The 14,853-nt window shown below is 48.1% G+C and overlaps 1 protein-coding gene across 2 annotated transcripts in view; it reads right to left on the minus strand.

The window, feature by feature from the left end:
• Positions 1–4,025: 4,025 nt before the first annotated feature.
• DUSP7 (dual specificity phosphatase 7) overlaps positions 4,026–14,853 on the minus strand; it is a 47,988-nt gene continuing 37,160 nt past the window's right edge. The window contains exon 3 of one of the 2 annotated variants that reach the window (XM_085624219.1): positions 4,026–5,933. In XM_085624219.1, the coding sequence (XP_085480345.1) occupies positions 5,626–5,933 (308 nt within the window). In that variant the 3' untranslated portion in view covers positions 4,026–5,625. Of the gene's footprint in view, positions 5,934–12,305; positions 13,889–14,853 lie in introns of those variants that run through there. The other variant, XM_085624220.1, reaches the window with a different exon arrangement.

Consider the following 14,853-nt stretch of genomic DNA (forward strand, 5'->3'; position numbering starts at 1 on the left):
TTGGTACTGAGATGGATCTCTTTGGTACTGAGAGGGACAGGTGATCTCTTTGGTACTGAGATGGATCTCTTTGGTACTGAGAGGGACAGGTGATCTCTTTGGTACTGAGATGGATCTCTTTGGTACTGAGAGTGGCAGGTGATCCCTTTGGTACTGAGATGGATCTCTTTGGTACTGAGAGTGGCAGGTGATCTCTTTGGTACTGAGATGGATCTCTTTGGCACTGAGAGGGGCCGGTGATCCCTTTGGTACTGAGAGTGGCAGGTGATCCCTTTGGTACTGAGATGGATCTCTTTGGTACTGAGAGTGGCAGGTGATCTCTTTGGTACTGAGATGGATCTCTTTGGCACTGAGAGGGGCAGGTGATCCCTTTGGTACTGAGAGGGACAGTTGAGATCTCTTTGGTACTGAGAGGGACAGGTGATCTCTTTGGTACTGAGATGGATCTCTTTGGTACTGAGAGTGGCAGGTGATCTCTTTGGTACTGAGATGGATCTCTTTGGCACTGAGAGGGGCAGGTAATCCCTTTGGTACTGAGAGTGGCAGGTGATCCCTTTGGTACTGAGAGGTACAGGTGATCTCTTTGGTACTGAGATGGATCTCTTTGGCACTGAGAGTGGCAGGTGATCTCTTTGGTACTGAGATGGATCTCTTTGGTACTGAGATGGATCTCTTTGGTACTGAGAGTGGCAGGTGATCACTTTGGTACTGAGAGGGGCAGGTGATCTCTTTGGTACTGAGATGGATCTCTTTGGCACTGAGAGGGGCAGGTGATCTCTTTGGTACTGAGATGGATCTATTTGGCACTGAGAGGGGCAGGTGATCTCTTTGGTACTGAGATGGGTCTATTTGGCACTGAGAGGGGCAGGTGATCTCTTTGGTACTGAGATGGATCTCTTTGGCACTGAGAGTGGCAGGTGATCTCTTTGGTACTGAGATGGATCTCTTTGGTACTGAGAGGGACAGGTGATCTCTTTGGTACTGAGATGGATATCTTTGGTACTGGGATGGATCTCTTTGGTACTGAGAGTGGCAGGTGATCCCTTTGGTACTGAGAGGGGCAGGTGATCTCTTTGGTACTGAGATGGATCTCTTTGGCACTGAGAGTGGCAGGTGATCTCTTTGGTACTGAGATGGATCTCTTTGGCACTGAGAGGAGCAGGTGACCTCTTTGGTACTGAGATGGATCTCTTTGGCACTGGGATGGATCTCTTTGGTACTGAGAGTGGCAGGTGATCCCTTTGGTACTGAGAGGGGCAGGTGATCTCTTTGGTACTGAGATGGATCTCTTTGGTACTGAGATGGATCTCTTTGGTACTGAGAGTGGCAGGTGATCCCTTTGGTACTGAGATGGATCTCTTTGGTACTGAGAGGGACAGGTGATCTCTTTGGTACTGAGATGGATCTCTTTGGTACTGAGAGTGGCAGGTGATCCCTTTGGTACTGAGATGGATCTCTTTGGTACTGAGAGTGGCAGGTGATCTCTTTGGTACTGAGATGGATCTCTTTGGCACTGAGAGGGGCCGGTGATCCCTTTGGTACTGAGAGTGGCAGGTGATCCCTTTGGTACTGAGATGGATCTCTTTGGTACTGAGAGTGGCAGGTGATCTCTTTGGTACTGAGATGGATCTCTTTGGCACTGAGAGGGGCAGGTGATCCCTTTGGTACTGAGAGGGACAGTTGAGATCTCTTTGGTACTGAGAGGGACAGGTGATCTCTTTGGTACTGAGATGGATCTCTTTGGTACTGAGAGTGGCAAGTGATCTCTTTGGTACTGAGATGGATCTCTTTGGCACTGAGAGGGGCAGGTAATCCCTTTGGTACTGAGAGTGGCAGGTGATCCCTTTGGTACTGAGAGGGACAGGTGATCTCTTTGGTACTGAGATGGATCTCTTTGGCACTGAGAGTGGCAGGTGATCTCTTTGGTACTGAGATGGATCTCTTTGGTACTGAGATGGATCTCTTTGGTACTGAGAGTGGCAGGTGATCACTTTGGTACTGAGAGGGGCAGGTGATCTCTTTGGTACTGAGATGGATCTCTTTGGCACTGAGAGGGGCAGGTGATCTCTTTGGTACTGAGATGGATCTATTTGGCACTGAGAGGGGCAGGTGATCTCTTTGGTACTGAGATGGATCTATTTGGCACTGAGAGGGGCAGGTGATCTCTTTGGTACTGAGATGGATCTCTTTGGCACTGAGAGTGGCAGGTGATCTCTTTGGTACGGAGATGGATCTCTTTGGTACTGAGAGGGACAGGTGATCTCTTTGGTACTGAGATGGATATCTTTGGTACTGGGATGGATCTCTTTGGTACTGAGAGTGGCAGGTGATCCCTTTGGTACTGAGAGGGGCAGGTGATCTCTTTGGTACTGAGATGGATCTCTTTGGCACTGAGAGTGGCAGGTGATCTCTTTGGTACTGCGATGGATCTCTTTGGCACTGAGAGGGGCAGGTGATCTCTTTGGTACTGAGATGGATCTCTTTGGCACTGGGATGGATCTCTTTGGTACTGAGAGTGGCAGGTGATCCCTTTGGTACTGAGAGGGGCAGGTGATCTCTTTGGTACTGAGATGGATCTCTTTGGTACTGAGATGGATCTCTTTGGTACTGAGAGTGGCAGGTGATCCCTTTGGTACTGAGAGGGGCAGGGGATCTCTTTGGTACTAATAGGCAGGTCCAGCCTTTGCTTCTCCAAGAGCAAAGAGGAGGGGGGGAGAAAAGTTGTGGAGAACAAATGCAGAGTGAAGGGCAGAGGCTATGTAAAGCATGAAAGAGAGAACTATCAGAAAAGAAAACGAGATTTGAGGGCATCATGGGAAAGTGGGGAGCAAAGGAGCGGGAAACATAATTGTGGAAGAGGGAGAGAGCGAGGGCTGCGGAAAGAGCAGGAGACAGGAGGAGTAGCAAAGCCATGCACGAGGACAGGGAGAAGAGAGAGCCCAGGAGACCACTAGGAGTGCTGAAAAGAATGTGGGAGAGAAGGGAGGAAAGAGAGAGGGAAAGGAACAAAGGGCTGTTTGGAGAAGATGGAGGGGCAAGAAGGATGAAGAGCAGACAAAGGCCTGCCGGAGGAGGCTGAAGTGCTCTGCATAATACTTGGTTCTACTACCCATGTTACATGGCACCAGATCACCAGCACCGTGAAGACGAGAGCTAAGGCAGCCATGATAGATCCCGAAGTTAGGATCAGCATGGTTCCACTAAACACGTTACATGGCACCAGATCACCAGCACCGTGAAGAAGAGAGCTAAGGAAGCCATGATAGATCCGGAAGTTAGGATTCGCATGGTTCTACTAAACACGTTACATTGCACCAGATCACCAGCACCGTGAAGAAGAGGGCAAGGTAGCCATGATAGATCCCGAAGTTACGATCAGCATGGTTCTACTACACATGTTACATGGCACCAGATCACCAGCACCGTGAAGAAGAGAGCTAAGGCAGCAATGATAGATCCAGAAGTTAGGATCCGCAGGTAATATCTGCATCGTCGGGGTGAGAATGCAAAAGGAGCTACAAACCAACGGAGAGCTTAAAGACCCGGATGTGAAGGTGAGAGCAAATGGGTGAAGGAAGGGTGGGAGGGATGATGTGAGGATGATGAAGGGCGAGGTAGGGCTCAGAGGAAGTAAATAATGCTCGGGGGAGAGCCTTGGGGATGGAGTATTTCAGACACACAAGAATCCACCCCACCGGTCAGTGGTTTAACGAGTATCGCTGAACAGCCTGGCTCCTGCAGCAGACCAGCTCCCAGTGTTGTTATCTGGGTCGAAACTCATAGGACATCACTTTCTATATCGTCCCTGGAGTCAAAGGGGATATGATGTCATTCCACCACCACCGGTATTCTGGTATATCAATCAACATCTACCACGACCCCATGAAGCCCAACCTCTACCAAGCCACCAAGCAAATAATGGTGGCGCGATCTTCACCCAGTCACTGCTCAGAACACAGACCACAGCAACAAAGTGACATTTTACCTCTAGAGGCGCGAGAAGGATCATGTGCAACACATCCATGTAGTTTATAAAGAAAAAATATTTATTTGAAATCTAAAAACAGGCTCCCAACTGGCTTGCAGGTACATATGTGCATACCCGTAAATATATACATATATCATGACTGGTTTCCTTCATAAGATAAAGCGCACCCCCCCCAGCTTGTGTTTGTAGTAGCCAAGAGAAGCACCTGTGGGAAGAGGTCTTACAGCACAGAAAGAGGGCGCAAGCCCCTCGAGCTCTACAGGCAGCAGTGCCCTAAACCCATGAATCGGGTGTCCGCCCCTCTCCACACTCACTGCCCTAGAAACGCGATCATTCCAGCTTCTTACGAAAATAAAAATATCAGTGCCACAGTCAAACCAGGCAGACACCCCTCCACTTGGCAAGGTACAAAATAAATGTAGAAAAATCCGTGGCTTTTCCATTGGCTGTCGTTGGTGGAGGAGTGGGCAGCAAGAGAGCGCCGGGCGAGCTGCACGGCAGCCAGAAAACAAGGAACGTTCCTTCCCCTCTCCCTCCAGAAAATACCACTTCTCCACAACAGTCAAAACAGCTTCGGTTAAAAAGACATGGCAAAATGTGTGAAGCCATCAGAAGTGTAGGTAGTAAGGCAACGGGCCACTGCCCGGCTGGACCAGCCCTTCCCTGCTGGTCGAAGGACACTCGCTGCCAGCAGAAGTCACTTCGGACGAGACCAGGTCACCGTACCGGTCGAGCAGGCAAAGTACTCCAACAGAGCACGAGAATGGACTCCTCCTTTCAACATCAAGGCATCCAACAAAAACGACGAGATAGGTACTTGCACAACAAGTACAATGCTGGTTTCCAGGAGTCAAGCCTTACCGGCTAAATGTCCATCCCTTACCGGCTCATGTACCACTCAAAGCTCCACACACGTCTTGTAGGCCAATGTTGGGCCTCGACCTCACGAGGCAAACCCATTGGCACAACATGACCACGTTTAATACTTAAAACCATTGTCGGCCAGTGGATTCTGGCTAAGTGCAGGTTTAAGGAAAAGGGATGAGTGGTGGGCAGGACACGGCCTCTGGGCCTTTCACAGAGCTGCCGAACCCAAGCCAACAACGTCTGCTGCTGACATGTCCACGTCCACCACCGCGTGGAGACATCAAGGTTTCAAGGGTGCAAAGTGCTTTTGGTCAAGGTGAACATCCCAGCCACAAATGTTTTTTGTTCAGACAAATGTCACTGTGAAGAGAATGTAACTTTTAACTGTTTGGACGCCATACTCCGCGGAGTAAGGGTACCATAGTCCGTAAACATAGGTTAACAGTCGCAGCCGTTCAGGACTCGGATTTGTTAAGTGCACATGATTTGAATATATTCCACAACCAGCTCTGAGACAGGTGGCTTTTCCCCTCTGAACAGGACTCCGTTGTTGCCTGTCCCAGTGGTGTGCACCCCCTTTTCTACCCTCACAACAGACCTGCTCTGTTGCTCCGTCCGACGGGCATCAGGACCCCAGAACTGGCTCCCGCCTGTGAAGCCGCAGCCAGACTCTGTCCGAGAATCCCAACCTTGGAAGCCTCTCCGAGAGCTCCTGGAAAGGCTCAGAAGTGAACCGCGTCAGGGGTGGGTGCCCCACAGCCAGAGCGCGCTCAGGTGGACTCCAGGGAGTCCAGCTGGAACAGGTTGTGATTGGTCGGCGTGGTGAAGTAGAGCTGCTCGGTGGGGGATCTGTTATCGCAGGGACTGTTCAGCCCCAGAGTCCTCTCAAAGTCCAGGAGCTGCCCCATGAAGTTAAAGTTTGGGGAAATATTCGACTTCTTCCGCTTTACAAAGTCGTAGGCGTCGTTGAGAGACAGGTTGAGTTTCTGCATCAGGTAAGCGACCGTGACCGTCACGGAGCGGCTGATGCCTGCCAAGCAGTGAACGAGGACCCCACACTTCATGGAGCGAGCCTCATCTGCAGGAAAAGAGAGAAAAAGAGACATCAGCTGCTGGGAAGAGACACCTTCAGTTCACAATAAGAAGAGAGACATCACTGCAGTAAGATATGTGCCTTCAGTTCACAATCAGAAGAGACATCAGCTGCTGGGAAGAGAGACACCTTCAGTTCACTAACAAGAGAGAAATCAGCTGCTGGGAAGAGAGACACCATAAGTTCACTAACAAGAGAGACATCAGCTGCTGGGAAGAGAGACACCTTCAGTTCACTAAAAAGAGAGACATCAGCTGCTGGGAAGAGAGACACCTTCAGTTCACTAACAAGAGAGACATCAGCTGCTGGGAAGAGAGACACCTTCAGTTCACTAACAAGAGAAACATCAGCTGCTGGGAAGAGAGGCACCTTCAGTTCACTAACAAGAGAGACATCAGCTGTTGGGTAGAGAGACACCTTCAGTTCACTAACAAGAGAGACATCAGCTGCTGGGAAGAGAGACACCTTCAGTTCACCAATTACAAGAGACATCAGCTGCTGGGAAGAGAGACACCTTCAGGTCAGTGGTCAATAACAAGAGAGACATCAGCTGCTGGGAAGAGAGACACCTTCAGTTCACTAACAAGAGAGACATCAGCTGCTGGGAAGAGACACCTTCAGTTCACTAACAAGAGAGAGATCAGCTGCTGGGAAGAGACACCTTCAGTTCACTAACAAGAGAGAGATCAGCTGCTGGGAAGAGACACCTTCAGTTCACTAACTACAGGCGCCATCAATGCAAGATATGGGACTTCAGTTCACCAATAACAAGAGACATCAGCTGCTGGGAAGAGAGACACCTTCAGGTCAGTGGTCAATAACAAGAGAGACATCAGCTGCTGGGAAGAGAGACACCTTCAGTTCACTAACAAGAGAGACATCAGCTGCTGGGAAGAGAGACACCTTCCGTTCACTAGTAGGCGCCATCATTGCATGAAGATATGTACCTTCAGTTCACAATAAGAAGAGACATCAGCTGCTGGTAAGAGATGCACCTTCAGTTCACTAACAACAGGTGCCGTCCCTGCAAGATATGTGCCTTCAGTTCACCAATAAGGAGAGACATCAGCTGCTGGTAAGAGATACATCTTCAGTTCACTAACAAGAGAGACATCACTGCAAGATATGCACCTTGAGTTCACCAATAAGAAGAGACATCAGCTGCTGGTAAGAGATACATCTTCAGTTCACTAACTACAGGCGCCATCAATGCAAGATATGTGACTTCAGTTCACCAATAACAAGAGACATCAGCTGCTGGGAAGAGAGACACCTTCAGGTCAGTGGTCAATAACAAGAGAGACATCAGCTGCTGGGAAGAGAGACACCATCAGTTCACTAACAAGAGAGACATCAGCTGCTGGGAAGAGAGACACCTTCAGTTCACTAACAAGAGAGACATCAGCTGCTGGGAAGAGAGACACCTTCAGGTCACTAACAAGAGAGACATCAGCTGCTGGGAAGAGAGGCACCTTCAGTTCACTAACAAGAGAAACATCAGCTGCTGGGAAGAGAGGCACCTTCAGTTCACTAACAAGAGAGACATCAGCTGTTGGGAAGAGAGACACCTTCAGTTCACTAACAAGAGAGACATCAGCTGCTGGGAAGAGAGACACCTTCAGTTCACCAATTACAAGAGACATCAGCTGCTGGGAAGAGAGACACCTTCAGTTCACTAACAAGAGAGACATCAGCTGCTGGGAAAAGAGGCACCTTCAGTTCACTAACAAGAGAGACACCAGCTGCTGGGAAATGAGACACCTTCAGTTCACTAACAAGAGAGACATCAGCTGCTGGGAAGAGAGACACCTTCAGTTCACTAACAAGAGAGACATCAGCTGCTGGGAAGAGAAGCACCTTCAGTTCACTAACAAGAGAGACATCAGCTGTTGGGAAGAGAGACACCTTCAGTTCACTAACAAGAGAGACATCAGCTGCTGGGAAGAGAGACACCTTCAGTTCACCAATTACAAGAGACATCAGCTGCTGGGAAGAGAGACACCTTCAGTTCACTAACAAGAGAGACATCAGCTGCTGGGAAGAGAGACACCTTCAGTTCACTAACAAGAGAGACATCAGCTGCTGGGAAGAGAGACACCTTCAGTTCACTAACAAGAGAGACATCAGCTGCTGGGAAGAGAGACACCTTCAGTTCACTAACAAGAGAGACATCAGCTGCTGGGAAGAGAGACACCTTCAGTTCACTAACAAGAGAGAGATCAGCTGCTGGGAAGAGACACCTTCAGTTCACTAACTACAGGCGCCATCAATGCAAGATATGTGACTTCAGTTCACCAATAACAAGAGACATCAGCTGCTGGGAAGAGAGACACCTTCAGGTCAGTGGTCAATAACAAGAGAGACATCAGCTGCTGGGAAGAGAGACACCATTAGTTCACTAACAAGAGAGACATCAGCTGCTGGGAAGAGAGACACCTTCAGTTCACTAAAAAGAGAGACATCAGCTGCTGGGAAGAGAGACACCTTCAGTTCACTAACAAGAGAGACATCAGCTGCTGGGAAGAGACACCTTCAGTTCACTAACAAGAGAGAGATCAGCTGCTGGGAAGAGACACCTTCAGTTCACTAACAAGAGAGAGATCAGCTGCTGGGAAGAGACACCTTCAGTTCACTAACAAGAGAGAGATCAGCTGCTGGGAAGAGACACCTTCAGTTCACTAACTACAGGCGCCATCAATGCAAGATATGTGACTTCAGTTCACCAATAACAAGAGACATCAGCTGCTGGGAAGAGAGACACCTTCAGGTCAGTGGTCAATAACAAGAGAGACATCAGCTGCTGGGAAGAGAGACACCTTCAGTTCACAATAAGAAGAGACATCACATGCCGGTAAGATACACCTTCAGTTCACAATAAGAGAAGAGACATCAGCTGCTGGTAAGAGATGCACCTTCAGTTCACTAACAACAGGCGCCATCACAGCAGCAAGGTATGCGCCTTCAGTTCACCAATAAGAAGAGACATCAGCTGCTGGGAAGAAATGAACCTCAGGTCACTAACTTCCTTAACTGCTGAATGAGTACCGGTCATTTACCTGTATTTGCAGTGTGTAACAAACAAATGACTCCCTACAACCTTTTCTTTCACACTCCCTGCACCCCACCAAGATTCTCACATAATTCACTTTTCTTGACTTTGACTGCAAAATGAGAGGAGTTTGTGAAGCCAAATCAATGTATTTAAAAATAAGCAGCAGTTTGTCAGAAACTGACCTTTGACCTCTGAAGCATGGCAAATGTGAAGAGAAAAGTGCAGAATTTAAAGGCGTTGCATACGCAGATGATATCTTAATTTACATGTCCAATCCCCTGCAATTCTCTTCCCCCTTTTCTACAAGAGATTTCTTTATTTTCCACTGTTTCTAGCGACAAACTAAACTTTTCCAAAACTGAGATTTTACCACTAAATTCATCCTGTTATCGCTATATGTTTGATACGACTAACTTTACTTGGTGTCCCCAAAAGATTACATACTTAGCAATATGGTTTTCCCCAGGTATTTCTGATACCTTCGCTCATAATTTCTCTGCCTTGAAACTTAAGCTCACCAATTTATTGTCTTCCTGGTCCCCATTATTTTTATCTTGGTGGGGCAGACTTGACACGATTAAAATGATGATTGTACCTCAGGTTCTTTTTACGCTCTCGATGTACCAAATTTCTGTGAAATAACAAATGTACTCTCATTGCTTTCTCTAAATTAATTCGCTCAAAATCAGAGGGTGGTGTCTTTTTTCCTCATTTTAAACTATATCACACTGCCTTTTTGATTCATCAATTCTATGCCATGTCTAAAAATTACCAAGATTCCCCAATGCCAACATGGGTTGCTGTCGAACCACTAATAAATGACTTTTCCTTCCAGGATGTTGTCTTTATGACCAACTGTACTTTCATTTCCAAATACCCTATCTTAAAGTATTCTCAGCACTTATTACATACTCTTTTTAGGTCTCGCCTAGCGACACAGCGCATGCGCTGCACGCCTTGGCGAGACCTATTGTTGTCGGTTTCTCTGCCGAAGGGGCACAGGAGCTGTGCACGCGTACGGACAGGAGATGTGCACTCCGTACGCGTGCACATCTCCTGTCCCCGCGTAGAGATGGCTCACGGTGCCTAACGGTGGGTGTGCTGTAAGCTGAGCCCTGCAACCTCTTGTGCCCGGAGGCTCACATAGGTTGTGTCCGGTGTCTGGGACTAGTTTAAACAGGATATAGTAGTTTTATTTTTAAAAGTGCCCTGTTTTCGGTTGTAGTTACAACAAACAAATGATGGACGGAATGCTGACAATGCATACATTCTCCCCCAGTCAAGAGATCTGGGTTAAATCCATCGTTCTTTTGCCCACTACACCACCCCAGTTTAGACATGGCCATATGCAAATCAGTCTTGACCCTGTGCCTCATGGGAACAGTCCAGCCCGAACTGCCAAGCCATGTCTTCCCTGGACCGGAATCAAGCATCCTAGGACCGGTTTCTGGTTGTAAGCGTGTGTTTCAACATATGGAGCCAATATAGGCATTTATTTTGAGGGCTGCCTTGTTTCTAAGCAGACCCTATTTTTGAGAAAGAATTATGGAAAGGGAAGATAGTGGTTTGGCCAGGATCACGTACCTTATTTGTGGAATAGTGAAGCTGGGATTAGAGCTGGAATCTTGTAGTGCAGTCCCGAAGTGAAACATTATGGGTTTGGTTCTTCAAATCATTACGAAGGTGAACACACCTGGCTCTTCTATGGAGATTAATCCAGGTGTAGGAATCAGAGTATAGATTTATAACACTAGTAAAGAGATTTACTTGCATGTATTGTGCGACCAAGGGGAGGGGGTGTGGGGGGGCAGACGTTACATGGTGGGAATGCTCTGGGACTGGAAGTTTCTCTCTGCCAAGCTTGCGTGTTTGTGGGTGTTCTCGCAATCCGTTCCCTCCTGTGACACGGTCCAAAATGTAACATTGTCCGGGCAGGAGGGTGGAAACGGAGAACAGGCTCACCCAAAATTGTTTGCGACTCAGGGGAATGGGTTTCTGTAATTGAGAGGGATTTGCGCATGCGTAAATGTACGTTACCTATACTTGTTTCCAAAAATACCCATATCCGCATGTGAGAAAGTTGAGATTTACAAAAAATTCAACAACTGGCCTCACGAAAGTGTGATTGTCATCATGGTTTCCCGGCAGTACTCCGACCAATCCTCTGCCAATTCCAAAATGTTGGAAATTTGCTCCTGGGTGACTTATCTTCAGAATCGACCCTGTATCTGTCGCAACCAGGTCAGCAGAGCCGTTGTAGAGCCAGAGAACCAGGTCAGCAGAGCTGCTCTAGAGCCAGAGAACCAGGTCAGCAGACCTGCTTCAAAGCCAGAGACCCATGTCAGCAGAGCTGCTCAAGAGCCAGAGAACCAGGTCAGCAGAGCTGCTCTAGAGCCAGAGAACCAGGTCAGCAGAGCTGCTCTAGAGCCAGAGAACCAGGTCAGCAGAGCTGCTCTACAGCTAGAGAACAAGGTCAGCAGAGCTGCTTTAAAGACAGAGAACCAGGCCAGCAGAGCTGCTCTAGAGCCAGAGAACCAGGTCAGCAGAGCTGCTCTAGAGCCAGAGAACCAGGTCAGCAGAGCTGCTTCAAAGCCAGAGAAACAGGTCAGCAGAGCTGCTCTAGAGCCAGAGAACCAGGTCAGCAGAGCTGCTTCAAAGCCAGAGAAACAGGTCAGCAGAGCTGCTCTAGAGCCAGAGAACCAGGTCAGCAGAGCTGCTCTAGAGCCATAGAACCAGGTCAGCAGAGCTGCTTCAAAGCCAGAGAACCAGGTCAGCAGAGCTGCTTTAGAGCCAGAGAACCAGGTCAGCAGAGCTGCTCTAGTGCAAGAGAACCAGGTCAGCAGAGCCGCTCTAGAGCCAGAGAACCAGGTCAGCAGAGCTTCTTCAAAGCCAAAGAACCAGGTCAGCAGAGTCGTTGCAGAGCCAGAGAACCAGGTCAACAGAGCTGCTTTAGAGCCAGAGAACCAGGTCAACAGAGCTGCTGTAGAGCCAGAGAACCAGGTCAACAGAGCTGCTTTAGAGCCAGAGAACAAGGTCAGCAGAGCTGCACTAGAGCCAGTGAACCAGGTCAGCAGAGCTGCTTCAAAGCCAGAGAACCAGGTCAGCAGAGCTGCTTTAGAGCCAAAGAACCAGGTCAGCAGAGCTGCTCTAGTGCCAGAGAACCAGGTCAGCAGAGCTGCTCTAGAGCCAGAGAACCAAGTCAGCAGAGCTGCTTCAAAGCAAAAGAACAAGGTCAGCAGAGCTGTTGCAGAGCCAGAGAACCAGGTCAACAGAGCTGCTTTAGAGCCAGAGAACCAGGTCAGCAGAGCTGCTTCAAAGCCAGAGAACTAGGTCAGCAGAGCTGCTCTAGAGCCTAAGAACCAGGTCAGCATAGCTGCTGTAGAGCCAGAGAACCAGGTCAGTGGAGCTGCTGTAGAGCCAGAGAACCAGGCCAACAGAGCTGCTTTAGAGCCAGAGTACCAGGTCAGCAGAGCTGCTTGAGAGCCAGAGAACCAGGTCAGCAGAGCTGCACTAGAGCCAGAGAACAAGGTCAGCAGAGCTGCTTTAGAGCCAGAGAACCAGGTCAGCAGAGCTGCTTCAAAACCAGAGAACCAGGTCAGCAGAGCTGCTCTAGAGCCTAAGAACCAGGTCAGCAGAGCTGCTCTAGAGCCAGAGCACCAGGTCAGCAGAGCTGCTTCAAAGCCAAAGAACCAGGTCAGCAGAGCCGTTGCAGAGCCAGAGAACCAGGTCAACAAAGCTGCTTTAGAGCCAGAGAACCAGGTCAGCAGAGCTGCTCTAGAGCCAGAGACCCAGGTCAGCAGAGCTGCTCTAGAGCCTAAGAACCAGGTCAGCAGAGCTGCTCTAGAGCCAGAGAACCAGGTCAGCAGAGCTGCTTCAAAGCCAGAGAACCAGGTCAGCAGAGCCATTGTAGAGTCTGAGAACCACGCCAGCAGAGCTGCTTTAGAGCCAGAGAACCAGATCAGCAGAGCTGCTTCAAAGCCAGAGAAACAGGTCAGCAGTGCTGCTCTAGGCCCTAAGAACCAGGTCAGCTGAGCTGCTCTGGAGCCAGAGAACCAGGTCAGCAGAGCTGCTCTACAGCTAGAGAACAAGGTCAGCAGAGCTGCTTCAAAGCCAGAGAACCAGGTCAGCAGAGCTGCTCTAGAGCCAGAGACCCATGTCAACAGAGCTGCTCTAGAGCCAGAGAACCAGGTCAGCAGAGCTGCTTCAAAGCCAGAGAAACAGGTCAGCAGAGCTGCTTGAGAGCCAGAGAACAAGGTCAGCAGAGCTGCTTCAAAGCCAGAGAACCAGGTCAGCAGAGCTGCTTTAGAGGGAGAGAACCAGGTCAGCAGAGCTGTATATTTTATATCTAACAGAGTAGTTATAAAATTGATCACTCTATTGCCCCCTTGTATTGGTCCTGTCTCTCCTCTGAAGGCTCATTGACGCATTTATTTTATTATTGTCCCAATGTATATGAATTTTGGAAAGTTATATTGTCAAAATGTCTACTTACATTTTCATGCAATATTCCATTTGCTATTCACAATATCTTTTTGGGCACCATATCTCCTGACTTTGACCACCTCCCCTGGAAAACTATTTTATTTGACCTTTTTATTGCTCTCGCTTTTAAAGTTATATTAACCTGTTGGAAAGATAACTCTAAACTATCCTGTTTGCTCTGGTGGAATTTGATTTGGGATGAACATAGAAGTGCCTCAGTTTCTCATTCCTCTATTTTTCACAAGATTAAATCTGATTTCCTATGGTTACCTTTTACTACTTTTCTATCCTCACGTTCATCCTTCTCATAACACCCATTTTTCATTCTACTTATCTATCCCTTCTTTCTTCTTTTCTCTCTTTCCCCCTCCTCTTTTTCCCCTCTTCCGGCTCTTTCCTTTCCTCCCTATAAAACAAAATAAACAAACAAAACATTCTTTATTATAGAATTTATTCTTTTATGATGTTGATGTAACTTTTCATCTTTATTACTTATCGCTTTATACAATATGTCTCATTATCATGATTCTTGTTAATGTTATTAAGTAATTGCCTTGTTTCAGAAGATTTTATCACTTTCTGATATCTCTGTTATTTCTTACATCTCTTTTAAGATTAAGATATGTATTGTTTTAATACTGTGTCATATAAAAATTGTAAAAAAACAAAAAAAAATTTTTTAAAGGCGTACATATTTATTGCGTGCACTAGGCCTGTAATTGCCCAGGTTGGGCCCACAGTGGGGGGACCCCTGCTCCAGATGCCAGCTGCCCCCGGCGGCTCACTTCTCTAAAATACACTTTTTAGGTCTCGCCTAGGCAGCGCGCATGTGCTGCGCTAGGAAAAGTCCTTTAGGAATCGGTCTGCACTTTTCAGCAGCTCGTTCATGCCAGGCATCCACCTTGCGGGAGCGAGCAGCGCTGCGCAGGGTGCTATCTGTTGTGGAGGATCATGTTTTCTAATGCCGTACATGCACGAGGACTTGTCTTTCAGTGCTTGTTGTTTTTGTGTAGCAGCGCGTTGGCACCACTAGAGGGAAACTATAGTATTTGCTATTACTAGAAGCGGGGTCGAGGCAGGAAACTAGATAATGTGTCATTTTTAGCAGCGCTCGCCTCCGTGGTCTTTTCCCTGATTTTCCTGGCGGATTTTTCCCTGCATTCTGTCTTTAGAGAGACCCTTTCCTTCTTTTTCTAACCTTTGTCTCTGAAGAGGTGTACTAGAGTTAGTGTGCCGGCCGTCGGTTCGCAGATTCACTTTATTTCCAGAATCTAACATCATAGCACATTGAGGGCCATAATTTAAAGGCTGTGAGGCACCTCGGCTGTTGGAATGTTATCCCCGGATATACTGATGTTGTGTTTTCAGCGT

The sequence above is a fragment of the Triturus cristatus genome, chromosome 9 (assembly GCF_964204655.1).
Source record: "Triturus cristatus chromosome 9, aTriCri1.1, whole genome shotgun sequence".
NCBI lineage: Eukaryota > Metazoa > Chordata > Amphibia > Caudata > Salamandridae > Triturus > Triturus cristatus.